Source organism: Temnothorax curvispinosus, unplaced genomic scaffold (assembly GCF_003070985.1).
Source record: "Temnothorax curvispinosus isolate PA1 unplaced genomic scaffold, ASM307098v1 QBEX01000377.1, whole genome shotgun sequence".
Taxonomy (NCBI): Eukaryota; Metazoa; Arthropoda; class Insecta; order Hymenoptera; family Formicidae; genus Temnothorax; species Temnothorax curvispinosus.
Window position 1 is genome coordinate 14,723 of NW_020210157.1, and position 20,428 is coordinate 35,150.

The following is a 20,428-nucleotide window of genomic DNA, read 5'->3' on the forward strand; positions in this document are numbered from 1 at the left end:
GACTTAGGACCAGGATACATTGGTTATGTCCCTCCGGATCCTGCAGTCTAATTTGAACCACGCCCGCGCAGTCCAGGATCTCTTTTGCCAGACCCTGGCAGAGTGCGGGTGTGGCTTGGGAATCGCGGCGGAGCCTTACTGCGTCCCCCGAGGAATCTAGGTGAGGGATCGCGGGGGCTCCGTCGTGATAACATGGAGGGCGACGGAGACATTGCCATCGTGCACGACGAGAAAGGTCGGCACGGGTTATGTCGCGGTCGACTGCGGGCCCATCTCTGTGGTGGCGGTGTATGCCCCTCCCAGCTGGACCCGCCCCCAATACGAGCAGCTGTTGGCAGAGTTGGAGGATTGCGTTCGCGGCTGTTCGTCGGAGCGGGTGATCGTGGCGGGGGACTTTAACGCGAGATCCGCGTTGTGGAATTGTCCTCCGCCAGCGAACTGGAGGGGCCCCGTCACCGAGGCCTGGGCGGCGGGACTCGGCCTGAGCCTGATTAACTCGGGTCGAGAAAGCACCTGCGAGCGGCTACGGGGTTCTTCAGTGGTGGACCTAACTTGGGCCACCCCCCCTGTGGCCCGTGACATTCGCAACTGGGGGGTAATGACGAACCTGGAGACCTTATCGGACCACCGATATATCGAGTAGTCAATCCGGGTCGTCCCCCCAGAGGTGCTATCCCGCCGTCGCAGAGCTGCGAGGTCCAGACGGAGATGGACCATAAAAAAGATGGACGCGGACAAGTTTGTCGCAGCGGCCCTGGCCCTTAATTGGGGCAAGGAAGGAGAGGAAGCCATAGAAAGGGAGGGGGTGGATCGGAAGGCCGGGAGGCTCGTCGACACAATGGTCAAAGTATGCGACGCGGCCATGCCCCGGCTCCATCCGCTCCCCCCTGGAAAAGGCGTGTATTGGTGGAACGAGGAGCTGACCACCTTAAGGCGCTCCTCGGTAAGGGCCAGAAGGACGTGGCAGAAGGCCCGTCAAGGCAGAAACGGCCCGACAGAAGAGGAGGCAGGAGAGGCCTGGCGAGCCGCCCGCCAGAACCTCTCCAAAGCCATCCACAAGGCCAAGGGGCTCGACTGGGACGAGCTCCTCGATGGCGTGGACGAGAATCCGTGGGGGCGCCCGTACAAGTTGGTACAAACCAAGCTTAGACCCTGGGCGCCCCCACTAACGGAGACGCTTGATCCCCATTCGTCGAGAAGGTCGTCGACACCCTCTTCCCCCGATGCAACGGGGGAGAAATAGGCATCCCGGCAGCGGAGCCGGAATGGAGGGAAGAATAGGGGGTCACAGAGGAGGAGCTATCGAGGGCGCTCAAGCGGGTAAAAAGGGGCAAAGCCCCCGGTCCCGACGGAATCCCCGGGCGAGCATGGCCCTTGGCCGCAGGGGAAATGATCGGCAGGATGCGAAAGGTGTTCACCGCATGCCTGAAGACCGGTCATTTCCCCAAAAAATGGAAGGAGGCCAGCCTGGTGCTCCTGCCGAAGGAGGGAAAACCACCGGACATGCCCTCTTCCTACCGGCTCGTGTGCCTGCTGGACGAGGTGGGGAAGATTCTGGAGCGAGTCATCGCGGAACGCCTCGTCCAGCACTTATCCCAAAAGGAGGGGAGAGGTCTTTCTGACGACCAATTCGGCTTCCGTGCCGGGAGATCGACGATGGACGCAATCAAGCGCGTCCTCGCCCGGACGGAGGCCGAGATAGCCGGGGGGGGGAGTTGTCATGGGTATAGGCTACGATGTTAGGAACGCCTTCAACTCCCTCCCTTGGTCGGTTATAATGGGGGCCCTGTTAGATTTCGGGGTCCCCTTGTACCTAGTGATGGTCGTCAGGGACTACTTCGTTGAGAGGGGACTGACGTACACGGACCGGGACGGAGTCCTGAGAGTCAGGTTAATGGAGTGCGGGGTCCCGCAGGGGTCAGTTTTAGGACCTCTGCTGTGGATCATCGCGTACAACCTGGTCCTCGGGACACCCCTCCCCACAGGATGCTGGCTCTCGAAATATGCAGACGACATATACCTGGGAATCAGCGGGAGGGGATGGCGGGAGCTATTCAGGCTGGCAAATGTGGCAGCAGCGAGCGTGGTGCGCTCCATAGAGAGGCTGGGTTTCAAGGTAGCCCCACAGAAAACGCAGACGACCCTCTTCTACGATAGGAAGGGGCCGATAAAACAGGGGCCACCGCCTGCGGGACTCAGCCTCTGCGTGGGAGAAGCGAAGATCCCGACCACTCCTCAGATGAAATATCTGGGTATGTGGCTGGATACGGAAAGGGACTTTGGCGCGCACGTCGACAGCGTAGCCCCGAGGGCCGGGCAGGTCGCAAACAACCTGTCCAGGCTACTGCCAAACCTCGGGGGAGGGGGCTGGAGGTCGAGTGCGTTGCTTCTACACGGCGACGGTCCATTCCATCCTTATGTACGCCGCGCCCGTGTAGTGAGCCAAGGCGGAGAGCTCGCGCACTCTGAGGGCCAAGTTGGAACGCGCGCAACGCGTGATCGCCCTCAGGGTGGCGAGGGCATACAGGACCGTCGCCCACGTGGGGGCGACCATTCTCGCGGGTATTCCCCCAGTCCACCTGCTCGCGCGATCGTACGCGGAAGTGTATGATAGCGTACACGTGATCCGCGGCAGGGTGGGGGTAATTACCCCGCAAATGAGGGTGGCGCTGAGAGCCCAAGCCACGGCGGCATTGAGGGTCAGATGGAAGGATTGGGTGGCGGACCCCCGCCACAAGCACAAGCACGGAAGGAGAGTCGCCGAGGCTGTCCGGCCAGTATTCGAGGAGTGGGTGGAAGGTGTCAAGTCACACGACTTGACTTTCCACGCTGTGCAGATCCTGTCGGGGCACGGTTGCTTCGGCAAATATCTGCACAGTATTGGGAAGGAGCGCACCACGTGCTGCTGGTATTGCCCGGAGGGAGCGGACACGGCGCAACATACTCTGGAGATCTGTCCGGAATGGACAAAAGAGCGCCGTGCCCTCCGGGCACAGTTAGGAGGGCATCTCTCCCTCCCGGCAGTCGTGGCCAAATTGGTCAGGCCGGGAGAGGAAGGGAGAGATAATTGGAGAGCTTTCACCTTCTTTGCTAGCGCGGTCTTGCGAAAGAAGGAGGCGGATGAGCGGGTGAGGAGGGGAGAAGCCGCCCCTCCTCAATCGGACAGTGATTGAGGGGGCGGATCGTAGAAAAGATCCGTCACCCTTCGACAGGAGAACAACAACGGGGCAATTAGCCCCGGCGCCGTCAAGCGGCGCGTTAGAAAAAAGTGGGAGTGGGTGTCGGGTGGGAGGGGGCGTGTCTCCGAAACCTCTACGGAGGTGGAGGCACTCCCCCCTCCCAAAGTTGCCGGCGCCGAGAAGTCGGTGGAGGGAGCGTGGGGGGGCTCGGGCGGATTCTCCACGGAGTTTCCGCCACGGGCGCTCCTCTCGGTCCGCGAAGGCAGGGTGCCGGACTCGCGGTGGCGGGGCCCCGACGGGTCTCGTCAACCGTGGGGCGGCGCCCGCTTACCCCCTAGAGGGGCGCGAGGGGGGAGAGGAGACGCGGCACGCCGCTCTCCTCCTCTTCTCGCCCGGGGGGCGGGCGAGAGACCGGGGTCGTCTCTCGTCCGCTGCCATTGCCTCGGTAATGGCAACCCCGGAGGGAGGGGTGACGGTCCAGTGCAGCGACCACTCAACCGCCACAAGTTAGATTTCTCGCTAGAAGCGAACGCGTGGGGGAGCTTGCGGCTGTAATCATTGCGTTTCCCAGGGCTCCCCCATATAGCGCGAAGGAGGGTCGACTCGCTGGAGTTTTAGTCGGTAGGCTATGGCCGCGCACGCTTTATCGAACGGGCGCGGCCGTAGAATCCGGCACTCCCCCGCCCCACCCCGGGGGTGGGGGGTCTTCCCCCCGAAAGGGGGGTCACCGAGTTTCCGCGGGGGCGGGACGTGAATCCCCGATCGGCGCTCGTGACTGGTTGCCCGCTGCGTAACATCCCTGACCGGACCTTAGGGTCCGCGACTGGTTGCTGCGGGCGCTCCCTGATCGGGCGTCGTGACTGGTTGTCCGGCTTTTTCCGCCGGACCCGGTGGTAAAAGATTTCTCCAGCGTAAAAAAAAAAAAAAAAGGTTAGAATGCACAAAAGTATGTTAAAAATAGTAAATTATACATACCAGAGAATACTCTGCTGCAGCAAATACTCGAAAAACACAAATTTTTTTTGTTTGAAAAACACGGATTTTATAACGTTTCGTACGGACTGGGTGTAGACTACCCGAGTTTAATTTTCAAAATCGTATAACTTGAGCACCAAGCGTAGACTGACGCTGCCCCTTGGCGCTCACATAGTAGCTACCTCAAAGATTTTTCCCCATCCGGTACGGACCCCCCTCATTCACTTCCTTTAAAATGGCGCTACTTTAAAAATTTGCTCAGGTTACGCTAACCCAGTCCGTACCCTGAGGGTTAAGGGTTTTTTTGGTGTTCTTTTTTACGGTTAACACCAAAAGTTGAATGTATTTTGCCATAAGGGTAAACAAGGCGCATATTCGTAAAGAATCTATAAAAAGTTTAGTTAACATATTTTGATTATCTATCGAAGCTCCATGAAACATCTATGATTGATCTATATGACGTCTAAAATATATATCTATCAATACGTCTAATACAGATTAAATGGAGGTAATGCGGAACTATGGATGTCCAGTAGACATCCATGAGAAGTTACATGGATGTCTAATAAAGGTTTTAAATCTCAGCTTTTTGTTCTGTGTGTTTTTCACCCGGGATTTGAGTTTTCGTCTATCCATTGGCGAGTCTCGTCGTAAGGCCTCCACCGTCCTACTTTGGGGATTCAAGCTATCTTCCAGTGACTCATCCATTTTTTTATTATCGCCGATTTCTTTTTATTTATAGAGTTCTGGGTCTGGTTTATCTCGCGACTTTGTTTTTGTATTAACAGACAACGCATAGTCTTATATCTTTATTGTCGGTTCAAACAAATAGAAATTTCCGTTATGTGCTTATAACGGTTACAGCGCCATATAGCCAGGTTTATAGTCGTAGATCAAACAAAGTTTATAAAAACGCAATCGCATATGTCTTGTTTGTTTGTGGAAGTTTCCTCTTGATTTCTCGATCTTGTTTAGTCACGTAAACAAATATAAAAAAAAAAATAGGAAATAGTGATAGGAAAATTGGAAAGAAAAATAGTAGAGTTCACAGGATATAACATTTCTCTTATATGGTATAAAAATAATTACGAAAAATATATAATTACATATATACAAGGAATCCCATTTTAATTACTTTAGACAAATATCGAAAAATATGGAAGACTAGCTTGATACCAGTGTTTCGCTACGGTATTTAGAATCCTGAATTACGTTTTCAACATTTGTATGGGTAATCTTTGTAAGCAAAAACCAAGTCAATATCTCATCAGGCTCTCAGGCCTCTCATCAAGCAGAATCCGTAAAAACACTTTTTACTTCTTTTCACCCTCTTGGGAGTCAAATTTCTAAAAATCCCTTTTTAATGTGCTTTCGTCGTGGAAGAAATATACTCCCCGAATTTCATGTTTCTATGTTTAGGGGTTGGGCATCAATGAGTCAGTCAGTCAGTCCGGACATTTGTTTTATCCATATAGATGAAAAAACATATATATTAAACAAAAGTTATAGGATATCAAGAAGGATAAATAATGATAAAACAAATTTTCAAAAAAATCGATTTTTTAAGATTACATGAAAGTCCTCGATCGCCATTTTTGAAGTGAAACTTTTTTAGGCACGATAATGAGTTCGATTCGCGAAAAGTGTAACAAAAATTTGACCAATAGGCGTACGGCGTTGGCGAGACGGTTCTTCTTCTGGCCTGGCACGGTAGTAAGTTTGATTATGCGACACGGAAAAGCGACACGAAAAGTGTAACGAAAATTTGACCAATAGGCGTACGGCGTTGGCGAGACGGTCCTTCTTCTGCCCTGGCACGGTAGTAAGTTTGATTATGCGACACGAATTTCACGACACGAAAAGTGTAACGAAAATTTGACCAATAGACGTACAAAATGAAATTTCTTTGGCACGGTAGTAAATTCGATTGTGCGACACGAAATAGTGTCACAAAAATTTGACCAACAAGCGTACAAAGTGAAACTCCTTTTGGATCGGTAAGTAAATTCGATTTTGCGACTCAAAAACGCGTCACGAACATTCGATCAGGCATGCGGCACTGGCGAGACGGATATAGTGAGAACTACGTGTAACACTATATTTTCGAGTTGCAGGCGGCTTGGAGTGACTACCCGAGAAAAAATAATTTTGACTAATCATATATAATTGTATATGATTATGTATAGAATCATAAATGAATATATATGAGTATATTTATGATCATGTATATTTACATCTTGCTCCTTGTATGATTACATATGGATCCATACCTATATGATTAGATCTGACCATTCCCATGCTGATATGACTAATATATTCTAATTCGTATGAGTAGGTACAGATTCATATATGATTAGACCTAATCAAGCCTGACTCATACCAGACTGTATATGAATTCATATATGACTATATTTAAATCTATGTATGATTCTATTTAATCATGACTGGCTAATATGAACTCGCACCTGACTATATGTTATATATAACTGGATATATATCCATATATAATTGTACGTATTTAGATCTGACCATTTCTATGCTGATATGACTAATATACCCTAATTCGTATGAGTAGGTACAGATTCATATATGATTAGACCTAATCAAGTCTGACTCATACCTGACTGTATATGAATTCATGTATGACTATATGATATATATATCAAAACCTTCGTATGTAAGCAAATGACGTTCAATATTATTGAATTCTATATTTGTTATGTATTTACCTAAAAGCTCATAGCTTTGTGATCTCATATTCCATTGTACATTACATTATTAGCATTACGTTCCCGTTCAATGGCACGGACTTTTCAAAATTAGTACTCCTTGAGCAATAACTAGATTATTGACAATTTCTTGACCCAAATGTTTATTACCATGCACACATTTTGCAATAAATCCGTTATAATTCTCGAAGGAAAAGCTGACCATAATGGACCCCATCTTTCGGCGCATAGTGTCAAATGTATAAGTTGATGAGTATTACACGTTAATTCTCTGTTACCGTACAGTTTTTCAAATTGTTTTACAAATAATTTAAGTAAAATATCTGATTGTTTAAGATCAAACTGTGTAATTTGATTTTGAAGTAAATTAAACAATGCTATAACTAACATCATCCAGTGCTGAAAATATTCATTAGGCAAATGATCAATAAGAGCTATAAGAGAATAAAATAACCAAAAATTGTAATTTTTGGATGCATTATAAAATTAATAATATGTTAAAGGTCTTGATAATCGATAAAATGATTGAAGTGGTCGTATACTTGTGATAAAATTATCAATATTTTTACTCTTTTTTTTTAATATTCCAAGGACCTTTTTTATTAAACCACAATTTAATAAGTTGTTTTACTATCCCAAGAAGAACCGAGTGCATGAACTCAGGTAAAACACATGTTCCAATATCAATCAGCGGCACACAAAACAATCTACTACTACGGAAAAAACTACAGAAAAATATAATTTTTAATCTAATTATTTGTTATATTTTTGTAGAATTAAATTATATTGTTAGAAAACTATACAGTATCTATGTCTGACACCTTCCGTACATCTGCTAACAATAAGTGTAACATATGTAGTACAATACGAAACGTCTTTATTAATTAACGTTGTAGCACAGTACGTAAGGTGACTTGACTCAAGATCCAGGGGTTCCAACTGTTCCAAGTTCAAATCTAGCGGTGGTCAGCAAATTTTCCAAGTACAATATAAATTTAATTAATTAAGCTTGCACATAATAAAGATTTTCGGCAATAAAATAATTTTTAACGAGAAAAATAAATTTTATATTTTTACATTTTAATGGCCAAATATGAATAGATATGACCGTCTATATGATTTTGTATGCATGGTCAGACCTGGCCAATTTTCGGATCTGATCATATAAACAATAATATATGATTATATATAATTAGTCAAAATTATTTTTTCTCGGGTAATTCCGTTGTATTGTTTTTGTATTAATTTCAGAAAAGTTATGGCAAAGCCTTGCCTTCAGAAGTTTCACTTCTAACGCGCGTGGCAACCACGCGTTCATTTTTCAAATAGAATTATATGATTTTTTTGCATAATATGAATCTTCCAATTATTCTATATATAAAAATATTAAGGTAGAGTTATAAAAAAAATTACTAGTTTATGAGATATTTCATATTCTGTTCTGGCACATTTTGACATAAAATATAAAATATCTCGTAAAATATAAAATATCTCGTAAACTATTCATTTTTTGGTAACTACACCTGACATTTTTATATACAGAATAATAAGATGAATCAATTGATATAAAGAAAATACATTGTTGCTTTTTATAAAGGACATGTAGTTGCATATTGCAAATTGCATAATTTTTTTGCATTTTATATAGGGTAGGTAGTCCAACAATGAACCAGTAGTACACTATGAACCATTGCGATATTTTATAAATGTAATGTTGCCAGATTTTACTTGTTGTCATGCAACGACTCGCATTTGAACCCTTTTTCGGCTCCCCAATCGGCCGGCAAATCGCGCGAAAGACGGCTGTTTGTGGCCACATTTTGCGCTTTTTAGGTTACAAAGTTTTTTTTATAAGTTTTACGTATTTTTCATGTTTTTGTTGTTATATCTATCATTTTTTTATTATTTTATAATTTTGTGTGTATATTTGGCTTTATAATTTTGTAAGCAACTTTCTTTTGTTGCATTATTTTACCGTATTTTTTGAAGATTATCGTAAAAAATGTTATATGGTTTACAATGAACCATTCTGTTTTTTACTATAGTTATATTATATCTGTGTTATAAGTCTTATTAAACTGACTAGTTGCTACAATAAATAATAATCTAAGTGAGAAAAAGTCTGATTAAAAATAATAATTTTGATTGTAAGTTTCAAATAATAAAAACATAACATAATTAAGTTAGAGCTTTAATTTGAAGTCATACTATCCTAACCTTATTTATCATGTTTTATAATTATCTCTTTCCTAAATAAACATTTTAAAACATAGTAAAACTAAAATAACACTAACAATTCACAGTATAAAGCATGTGGTTTATTGTAAAAAATGTCTAGGTTCATTGTGTACATAATAAACTATTTGACATTGTTTTAAAAAAGTCAAAATTGTGGCTAAACTTTAAAAATAACTTATGAGTCATCTTATACAGTATGTAGCCAACTAAATTCATGAACTGTACGCAAAAACACAAATCTTCAACTCAATAATTAAGAGAGATATAAGTCTCTGAAATTTACACGGTTGATTGTTGGATTACCTACCCTACATATATTAGACATCCTGTATATTCCTTCATGTTCAGAAAAATTTAGTAAAATAATTTTTTTATATACTAGACATCACACACAAACGCGCGCTTTTCGCGCGCTATTTAGGTTTAACATTACACACAACTGTCAAAATATACGATGACAGCTACTCATGAAGTAAGCGCAGCGAGAGAACCAATCGGCATCGCGGAAAAGCGACAACATAACTTCGATAGATTCAAATATCGACTTTACATGCCTTTTTTTTAGATAGGATTCTAAAACAAAATATTCCATTAAATTGTAGAAAAATAAGAACGCTATTAAATATTAGTATTATAAGTAAATAATGGTCCACGTCGGCATACCGTCAGTTATGTCGCCACAAAGAATCGTATTGCAACGACCTGTCATGCTACTGGGTCCTATACAAGGTTCTCCTCGTACATTAGGCTCCGGTGAATTACAATATCGTCTTCTAGTTCCTATGCCACCGTTGCAACTAGCACTACACGTCCATGGTCCCCATTCTGACCATCCGCCATCTAAAGGAGGTCCATCTATATCTGTACACAATTAAATGACTGAACAATAAAATACAATTAAAACAGTTAGAGCACGATGTAATAGTGATTATTGCTTTTTGTACTTTATAATAAATAAATATTAATAAAAATCATTAATAAATAAATAATATTAATGTATAAACATCATTAGATCTATAAATATTATTTAGAATAAAGCTTTTTGCTAGAGGGTTTATTTCTAAAACTCAATCTTTTTCATACTCTCTTTTGGTTAATACCTGATGGTATACAATTCGCACTCCAAGTGGCCCAACCTTTCGGATCCACGGCGAGGGAGAAGAAATAAAAGATGAACGGTTGACGATGCACATAATAAAAGACGTTTGTTTCATTGCAAAATACTTGGATTATATTTTCAGACCATCTTCTCGGTGAAATCGTAGAAAACCATAAATTATTTCAGTTACACATTTAAATTATATTCAATAAAATATAAATGTATACTCAATTAGATTACTTTATAGTAATATTTGTCCAGAAATTCGTATTAAATATAAACTTAGGTGCTTTCTGTTTGTGATAAACTCTTACTCTAGGATATGTATTTTTTAGAAAATATATCCATTGACCTCGTTCGCCTAGTGTAAGCACATAAAATCTGTAAAATATAATACGTTATAAATAAGAAAACAAGATTTGTGAAATAAATATTTTTACTCACCCTGGTGTGGCAGGCATTAAAAGTAATGGTATTAGAATGACACCTTTGGCACGGATCATCAACATTAGTTTATTAGGTCTGACTATTTCTTCTTTGGACCACGTCGATAATGGTAATATTCTAGTATAGCGATCGGTTTGTGTATTCTCTATATGGCATCCTGCATAATAATTGAACAAAAGATAACGAAAAAAGATTTTAAAAGTAATTACAAGTTCTTATTTTGGATAGCAAAATATACTTGAAGCACAATCGAAAGCAACTCCTATCGCGTGTCCTTTCTCACTATTATAGTAGTAATAGATTGGTAAGAATGCTTTGTCTGGTTCAGGATGTTTCCATTCGAATAGCGGATTTGATGCTCCTTCATAATAAAGGAGAACATGTCCTCGGGGTATGCGAATAACAAAGCTACTCCACTTGCCAAGATATAATAAATGCGGTAATGTTTTCTTCTTCACCAAAATTATGTCTAATAAATGATTAAGAGAGAGAGAAAAAGAGAGAGAGAGAGAGAGATTAATTTTTAAAATTTTTTCATTCTTACAACATAATTTTAAATTACCCTTTTCTTCCGATTGATAATAAAGAAGTACTTTTTCATTATCTAAAGCTCCAATCTTAAGAATGTAACGAGATTTTAATCCGTCATCGGCAGTGAACACAAACGTTATGGAATCCGGCTGGTCGGGTTCCCATGCTTTTAATGAAAAATGTATGCCTTCTGTACGATATTCTGGCAGAATATATAATCGTCGTCCAATGCCGTGTCCTTTTACGAAAAATGTACATTCTTCTATTTGAGATTAATAGAACGAATATGAATTTATACCATCAATCAGTTATACTATTTTTGTGATTTTTGCAATTTTTGTAATTTCTAAGCATAAATTAAAAATTCTAAAAATAGAAAAAAACGCACTTTAACGAAAACATAAACTTTTATATTTTTAATATTTTGGAAGTAAACAATCCATATTCTTAATACTTTTTTTTCTTTCACTCTATTTCAATGATATTTAAATTATTGCATACAAAATGATATTGTAGCATAACATAATTTAATGGCCTTTAGAGACAAACAATTGGTTGTTTAATAAGTATCAATTTTTAATCAATTGAAGAAAAGGAGCGTCGAGCCGTAACAAGGTGTTAGTGTTAAAAGTTCTGTATTAATTCATATAATAACAAACGTTTCGGACTTTTATCGGACCATCTTCGGTGTCGCAAAAACTTAAGTCAAATCGGTAATTAGACGTTACAAATATTACAAAGAAACTTAAGTCAAAATCGGAGAAAGTAAAATGCAACGAATATTACAATAAACATGACGCAACTAAAATTAACGCAATGGTGAAACTGTTGAGTTCGGGGTGGACATACTGTAACAGTTATAATTTGGAAGTTAATTAACCAGGAACAATTGACAGGTAGTTAGTACGAATGTTTATAAACGTTTCGCAACTCTAAACGCATGACCCGTTTGATATGTAAAAGGTTAGACCTTTTTAATCTGTTTCTATAATTATTCTGGTATAAATGTACAGACGTAACCGAAAAAAATCTAAGATGCAAAGGAATCAAATTATGCTTTATACAAGCTTTAATGAATGTATGACGCTCCTTTTCTTCGATTGATTATTAATCTTATGAGCCTTTGTTACATATCAATTTTTAACTTGCTTTAAGTAATTTAGACCTTATACAAATAATGGAAGCCTCAGTTATATTTAGCTATATTATGGTATCAAGGCCATTGCACGTAACAATGTTTTAGTTGTAATCGTAAAGCCGTAAGAAAGTAGTTATACTAGGCCGATTCTAACCCGGGAGCTCCGAGGGGGGTGAGAAAGGGAAGGAGGTATCGGATAACGTGCGGGGAGGTGAGCGGGGCAAGGCAAGGGGGTATCGGATAACGCGGGGGTGAGCGGGGGAGGGGGGGTATCAGATTACAAGTCAAGGGTATCGGATTACAGGGAGTATCGGATTACGCGGAGAAAGGGGGCGGGGTGACCTTAACATACTACGTGTATGACTTACGATGACATCACCGGGATGACTCACGTGTATGACTTACGTGCACAAGTAGAGCGTGGGGGGTCCGCGTGGCGGCCCGCGTTCGCGCCGCGAGGTCCGCGTGGGGGTCCGCTAGGCGGCGTATAATGGTAAGACTAACTCGATAGCAAACGTGTAGGAGCATGTTTTATCGATGACGCATCGAACCTGTCGAAACATGTTTCGCGGGCGCCATAAATATATTTTTCTAGGAAAAGAGGGTGTGATAAATGATCTTTTAAGATTCAATTGGAGCGAGAGAGAGAGAGCAAAGGGTATATAACGAGGGATGAAGCGCGTCAAGCCGTAGTAGTATGATTTGAGAGCATATGTGCAGCGATACATCGGTCAAAAAGTATTGCGGTTTCTTTATTATTCTGTGGTTGAACATTATCACGTGCAAATGCTCTGTAAAAAAACTCTGTGAAACAATTTAATAAAAAAATAGTGCAAAATAGATAAAACATGGAACAATTCGAGGAAACCGAACACAATCTATTGGAGCTATCCCACCAAGTCGCTACCTTGGGTGAATTTTTCAAAATCGCGCAACTCGAGGGTGCGAAGACACGATTGGAAAAACATTTTATCCATAGCGGTGGTAATTATGCGGACACCGGTAGCAGTGGCGACACGCGCGCGGCAAAACTCGTTTTGCGAGAGATCAGTGTCGCGTTCGAAACGCGTATAATGACCGGCGCGGTAATTAATGCAGACTATATAGAACCGCGACAGTTTTTGGAAGATGCCTGCAGCGTAGTGCTCGAGCAAGTGCAAGACATTATAAAAACACATAACTGTGTCAAAGTGAACACCGCGTTCAACAGGGAGTTTGTGGCGGGCGATAAACGTGCCAATAAGAGTCTGAACACAAAAAAACAAAGAACTCTGTCGTACATCAAACTTGCGCGAGTAGTACGAGCGACACGTTATTGAACCCACATTAGCGTCCCTCGAGAAGTTCCAGGAACGCGACAGTGGATGGGCGTTGTCGCGAATCCTCAATTTGACGGTGAACGTCAACAGGTACTATTCGTTACGCGCAGGGTGTCACCTGAAATTGTCTCAAAAAATTAAAACAAAGAAAGCGGTGATCAATGTGCAATTTATGGACAATGCGTGTTTTGCGTGGTCAGTGTCGCCGTCTTACATCTGGTCGAAAGACATTTAGAACGGGAATTCTCATACCCTCATTATACAACAGTACTGAATTTACAAAACACTGAATTTCTAATGATTAAAAAGTTCGGACGATTAAACGATATATCTATCAATGTGTATACCATCGAGGGACAGAAGACGTCAAACGTTCTTCTAATACGGCTTACCGACCGGAAGAGTGATAAACACGTGAATCTGCTGTACGTGCAGGACCCACGAGACGACAATGTGGGACATTTCGCGTGGGTCAAGCATTTATCGCGTCTCGTGAACTCGCAAATTAATAAGAAAAGACACAAAAAGTACTTTTACGATCGGTAAGTACCTATACTTCTTTTAATAATATATAAAATATTATATATTTTCTTGTATAAAAAATTTACAAAAATTGTGTTTTTTTGCAAATGTTTACATTATTTTAGTTCGAGCAATAAGTTGCAGTCTCACACGGCAGACTGCCGAGAGGTAAACAACTGTGCCATCCGACTACCGAGCGAGGACGACAAGTGGCTTAGCTTCAAGAATCACAGCAGGAAAGAGCGACTTCCATATGTCGTATACGCCGACTTGGAGTGCGTGCACTGAGGAAGGCACAACTGGAGACGGAACACGCGTCATACGCTTATCAACATCATCGGGTATTTAGTATAGGATACTACAGTGCTCGTATGATGAAACGTTATCAGCGTATTGATTTCGTCACGATAATGATTGCGTCGCGTGGTTCGCCGAGGATCTCAAAAGACTGGCGCATTGCGTAAAGACTATCTTGTCCGATAATGTTTGCATGGTAAATTTAACGCGAGACGAGTGGGAGACATTTCACAGCGCGACAGACTGATACATTTGCAAAAAAACGTTCGCGCCGAATGATAATCGCGTACGCGATCATTGTCACCTGACCGGTCGTTATAGAGGTCCCGCACATTCAAACTGCAACCTAAATTATAAAGATTCTCACTACATTTCCGTAATTTTCCACAATTTATCGAGCTACAATGCGCATTTTATTATCACGGAGATAGCTACCGCGTTTGCAGGCTCGATCGATGTACTACCGATAATAAAAGAAAAGTACATCTCATTCACAAAACACGTTAAAGATACCGCCGAAAGATCAAATTCGCGAAGCGACATAAAGTTAAGATTCGTCGATTCGTACAAATTTCTTAGCATGAGTCTCGTAAAATTGGCATCCTTCCTCGATAATAATAAATTAAAAATTAGACGTTCCAAATTTTTCGCGTTATCCGACCACGATTTCGAATTATTGACGCAAAAAGGTGTCTTTTTATACAAATACGTGGATTGCGTGAACAAGCTGGAAGACTCGTGTTTATCACCGCGCGATTCATTTTACAGTTTTTTGACCGGTGACACCGTATCCGAGAGCGATTACGCGCACGCCGCAAACGTTTGGCAGCGATTCTCCGTTCGAACCCTGGGCGAATACAGCGATCTATACCTCAAAACTAATGTCTTGTTATTGGCCGACGTTTTTAAAAATTTCCGCGACAGTTGTATCGCCAGTTATGGACTTGATCCCGCGTACTACTACACTTTACCAGGTTTTATGTGGGACGCCATGTTGAAACATACGCGTGTCAATTTTGAACTGCTCACTGACATTGACATGGTCATGTTTATCGAACGCAATATTCGCGGTGGCCTGAATCAATGTTCAAACAGATACGCGCGGGCCAACAACAAGTACATACAGTCGTACGATCCATCGAAACCGTCATCGTACCTGATGTATTTCGATGTAAATAACTTGTACGGCTGGGCGATGTGTCAGCCACTGCACTATGCAGATTTTCGATAGGTCGAAGACGTTTCGAATTTCGACTTTAGTGCGATTGCTTCGGATTTGCCTACGGGTTATATTCTCGAGGTCGATCTAGAGTATCCGCAGAATAAACACGACGCGCACGCTGATCTACCGTTCTGTCCGACGCGCGATAAACCGCCCGACAAACGGCATGGCAGGACAAACTTTTCGCCACGCTGTACGATAAGAAGCGTTATGTCATCCATTATCGCAACCTGCAGCAGTGCACGCACCACGGCCTTTGCGTCACAAAGATACATGGCGTATTGCAATTCGCTCAATCTGCGTGGCTCCGCACTTACATTGAACTCAATACAAAATTTAGAACACTGGCCAAAAATGAGTTCAAGAAAAATTTATACAAATTGATGAATAATGCTGTTTTCGGGAAAACGATGGAAAATGTACGCAATCACGTTGACGTAAAATTATTGACAAAATGGGACAAACGATACGCCGTGAGGGCAATGATCGCGCGACCAAATTTCCACAGCAGGAGCGTGTTTTCGGAAAATTTGGTAGCCGTTGAACTGCGCAAACTCCAGGTAAAATTCGACAAACCGATCTACGTCGGCATGTGCATCCTCGACATGTCGAAGGTGTGCCTATACGAATTACACCACGAGTACATGTCTCCCCTGTACCGCGACATGTGTAGAATTATGTACACCAACACCAATAGTCTAATTTATCATATCAAGTACGAAGATGCGTACGAGAACATGAAACGTGATATAGCCAGGTTCGACAGAGTGATTACGCGGTAGATAACGCGTATGGTATGCCAGTAGGATAGCTGTGAGGGTTCTGACTCACGGAGTGCCTGTCGGGGGGCGGGATGAAGAAGTGGAATGCCGTAAGCAGTGGGCGAGGGGATGGCGTCGGCAGAGGGGCACCGCCTCACTTTCCACCCTAGGAAGGAAAGTAGTCGCGATCACGCGTCTCGCGCGTGTCCGCTGCTCCTCTGCCGACGCCATCCCCTCGCCCACCGCTTACTACATTCCCTATGCGTTCCGCTTCCTCACTCCGACCTCCGACAGAACTCCATAAGGTAGAAATTAACTAGAACACGGTGTTTACCTCATGTAACATTGCACGAAAACACTGTAGGTTAATTTGATAACATGTAATTTTGAGTATAAACAAAAAATTGGAGAAAGTAAAAACAAAAATATCATTATTTTTACTCAAAAATATTCACATATCGGCGTAGATGGGTTTCTTCAACTTCACTTGAAGGCTGCGGAACTCGACGGCGATATTATTTTCCGCGAAGACGCTTCGATTTTGTCGGCAGAACTTGACGGCGATCTTATTTTCCGCGAAGACACTTCGACTGTAAAAATTCGTCGTTCTCGCGAGAGATAAAAAACATTATTCTTAGATCGTAAGCAAGCGATATGGGATCGTCGCAAACTCACTACGTGTTTTTCCAGGAGTCGACGTTGCCCCGAACGGAGTTTCTAATTCCGTCGATTGTTCGTTGACTCTTCTTCTTCTTTTTTTCGCGCTACCGACACCGTTCTCGAGATTGTCGTCGGATTGGCGCTGTTCAAAATACGGGGCGTGTAACGTCGAGCACATCTCTCTCTTTATGTTTTTTTCCGTTGTCGCGGTGCGGTTGACTGATCACACGAGAATGAGTCGTTTGAGAGAAGTCGAGGCAAAAGATAGTTTGAAAAAATAAATTACGATTACTCTCCTTTCATTAATATTCTCAAGAGCGGCACGCAAAAAGGGAGGGTTACGTCGAATCGTTCTATTCTTCCTCTTTTCTATTCGACGTCTCCCTCGCGTCAATTTGAACGAATCGACTCAATAGATCTTGCAGTTGGATCATCAGTCCCTCTCTCGGGCAGGTAATACCAAAGATCCCCAGATCAAATTTGCTGGATGTCGTTATGGTTTTCGTGAATTCGTTGAATTTGTAGAATTGGTTTTTACTGATGAAGTATAGATTACCGTCGGAATGCGCCGTCACTCGCGCGGACCGACGCCACTCGGTTTCGACAATCGCCGGCCCGTCGGCCTGTTCCGCTTCCGCTCTCCGCTTGCCGATCCCTCTCTCTCGCTCTGTCACTCTCTCCGTTTTCTTTCCGTAGGTCTCTCTTCGCGGGATCCTTTTCCTTTTGTTGTCTCGTCTTCTGTATTCTCCGAGACTCACACATACACGCACCACACGCGAGAACGGCGTCGTTCGGAGACGAAACCGGCGGCGGCCCGACGCTCAAAATTCAAACTGTTGCGGACGTGCGTTGTCAGCAGTGCTCGGCGGCGGCGGCGGGTAACGTTTGCGGTAGTAGGACTCGTACGACGGCGACGACGGCGACGGCTGGGCCCGGCTGCGCGTGCTTCCTCATCATCGTCGCGGCGACACTCCACCTCGGACGTCCTGGATAACACAGGTGTACTCTGGGCGCACCAGCTCGGGGTGTTAGGAGCGAGAGACTCCTCTCGTCAATCCCGCATGTCACAGGCGACGGGAGCTTACGCTCGGGCACGTGGTTTGACCTCCGCAACGCGGTGTCAACAACTGGCGAGGTTATCTCGGCGAGAGAGAGAGAGGGGGAGAGGAGAAATACCTAGAGCGTCGCGTTGTTCGCGAGGCCTGGCAGCCGAGAGTGCCGCATCGAGACACGATCCGTGAGTTACCTCTTCTCGGGGAGATCCGCTGCGCAAAGTCGCTCTCTGTCCACTCTCCTTCACATCCGGTGCACACGCGGGGGCACACGGCGCGACGCGACGCGACGTGACGCTTTCGAGAAAGACGTCCCGGGTTCTACTTCACTGTTTCGACACACAACCGATGATCACCGATCGACGACGACGATGTTCACTGACAGAACCACGTTTACATTCTCTCCGAGTTCATTGAGGTATCAAGGGGTGGAGGGGGGGGAGGAAGAGAGAGAGAGAAAGAGAGAGAGAGAGAGAGCAACGACCACAATGACGCCCGACGACGAAGATGACGACGACGGGCGCCACGACGCGAGCACTATTCACCGTTGCGCCGCTCGCACACCTTCGCGCGGGTGTTCCGGCGTATCACGGCGAAAAGACGCGCGGCGCGTGATGCACACGGTGCGCGACGGCACGGCGGCGGCGTTGCCACGACCCGCGCGCGGCGCGGCGTTGTTTTCTCCGCGCGAGAGAGATATACGTTACCTCCGGGCGCTCCGCGGTTGCCGCCTTTTTACACACGTCGCCGCACGGGATTCTAACACCGGGCGGCCCCCCGCACGCGCGCGCACGCGCGCTCACGTTTCGTCTCGAAACGACGATCTGTCGCGCGCGTGACGTCGACGAGGGCGAAGACGAACGCGAGATTTGAACGCGACGCGACGCGACGCGACGCGACGGTATATTGCGATGTGAGACCCGCAGGATCCGGTGTACGGTGCACGCGCGCGAACCGAGAGAGGAGACACCGCGCGACGAGCGAGTAGACTATCCGAGCGCGCGAGAGACGACACGGCGGGCGACCCTCCTCCCTGACCGTGACTACTACTGCGTGTGGCACTCGGTAACTCCGGCGGACAGTAGGCGGTATAGGGTTCTGTAGTGTGTTACCCACGTTTAGCAGCGGGCCGCGCGGTCAAAAGGCAAGCCACGGAAATATGCGTGTTTCAGGGTTTCCCCCCCCCCCCACGAAAAAGCTGGACGCCGGAGGTTTGTAGATCGACCACACGGAGTAAAAGAGAAGAGCGGAGCGCGTAGCGCAGCGTGGAGAGCAGCGCCTAGCGCGATTTTAGATCCTGCGCCGTCCGCAGTCGTCGATGTATCGAAAGGCCGACGATACGCTGTAAGGTATTCCCGGAAATATCATGTCAATGTGGTAGAACTTAACGATATTCATTGAACAATCGTCTATCTTGCCCACCAAATTATCGTTGTACATGATGTCCTTCGTTCGTGTTCAGCACGGCGTTGATCTTCGCGTTTGCATCGGGAATTCCGAGATCTGTGTCAGGTCTCGGCCAAGTTGACACTAGCGTTACACGCGGATAAGTGATCATGTAGCTCATATTGCCCGCGAACAGCACGATATTGCCCGAGGGCGCCTGATACCCTGCCGTTAGACGCGTGAAATTCTTAGGAAAAAATTTCATGTAGTCCGTCAATAGCAAGGGTTTCTTGTAAGTTTTTCCGTCTATATCGATCGACCACATGTACCGTTCGTGCGAGATGTGCAATCGACCGTTCATTATCAGTACGGTATCCACGTTTCGCAAAATGCACAGATCCGTCTCGACGTCTTTCGTAGTCGTCGTCATCGTCGTTGTGGTAGTCGTCGGTGTATTGGTTATTAATTTTGGAAATTTAGTGTCTTTTTTAGCGCCGTACAGGTGTTGAATGGAAAGAACGTCTTCTAGACTGAGTTGAACGAGGAATGTATTATCAGGCACAATTGCGTACATCACCGAATCTTCGCGGGGGCTGTGCACCAAGCCTAAAGCGTGACCAATCTTGTGCGTTAGCGTGTACACGCAGAAAATTTTTCTCGAATAATGTAGAATACTCATAATAAAATTTACTAGATTTGCTACGTACCGGTAAGATATACGCGTATTCAACCGGAAATTAATATATGACAATAGAAAAGTAATAGTTTGATCAGATACATCTTGTAACCTAAAGGTAAATAAATTTACCATACTAACAAGGAAATATGAGAACAGTAAAAAAAGTCCCATACTAGTATGTGCATATTCGACGT

General features: G+C 44.4%; 2 protein-coding genes across 2 annotated transcripts; one reads left to right on the forward strand and one right to left on the reverse strand.

The window, feature by feature from the left end:
• The first annotated feature begins 2,657 nt into the window (after positions 1-2,657).
• On the forward strand, positions 2,658-3,173 carry LOC112453922. Its single transcript, XM_025014970.1, has one exon. The coding sequence runs from the start codon at positions 2,658-2,660 to the stop codon at positions 3,171-3,173; it is 516 nt and encodes a 171-aa protein (XP_024870738.1).
• A 16,422-nt stretch (positions 3,174-19,595) lies between these two features.
• On the reverse strand, positions 19,596-20,129 carry LOC112453932 (matrix metalloproteinase-2-like). The gene has a single exon (XM_025014981.1). The coding sequence runs from the start codon at positions 20,127-20,129 to the stop codon at positions 19,596-19,598; it is 534 nt and encodes a 177-aa protein (XP_024870749.1).
• Positions 20,130-20,428: the final 299 nt, after the last annotated feature.

Bases quoted from the DNA above. Each gene is read 5' to 3' on its own strand.
- LOC112453922 (XM_025014970.1), top strand. From the start codon at position 2,658: ATGAGGGTGGCGCTGAGAGCCCAAGCCACGGCGGCATTGAGGGTCAGA.
- LOC112453932 (XM_025014981.1), bottom strand. From the start codon at position 20,129: ATGTACGCAATTGTGCCTGATAATACATTCCTCGTTCAACTCAGTCTA.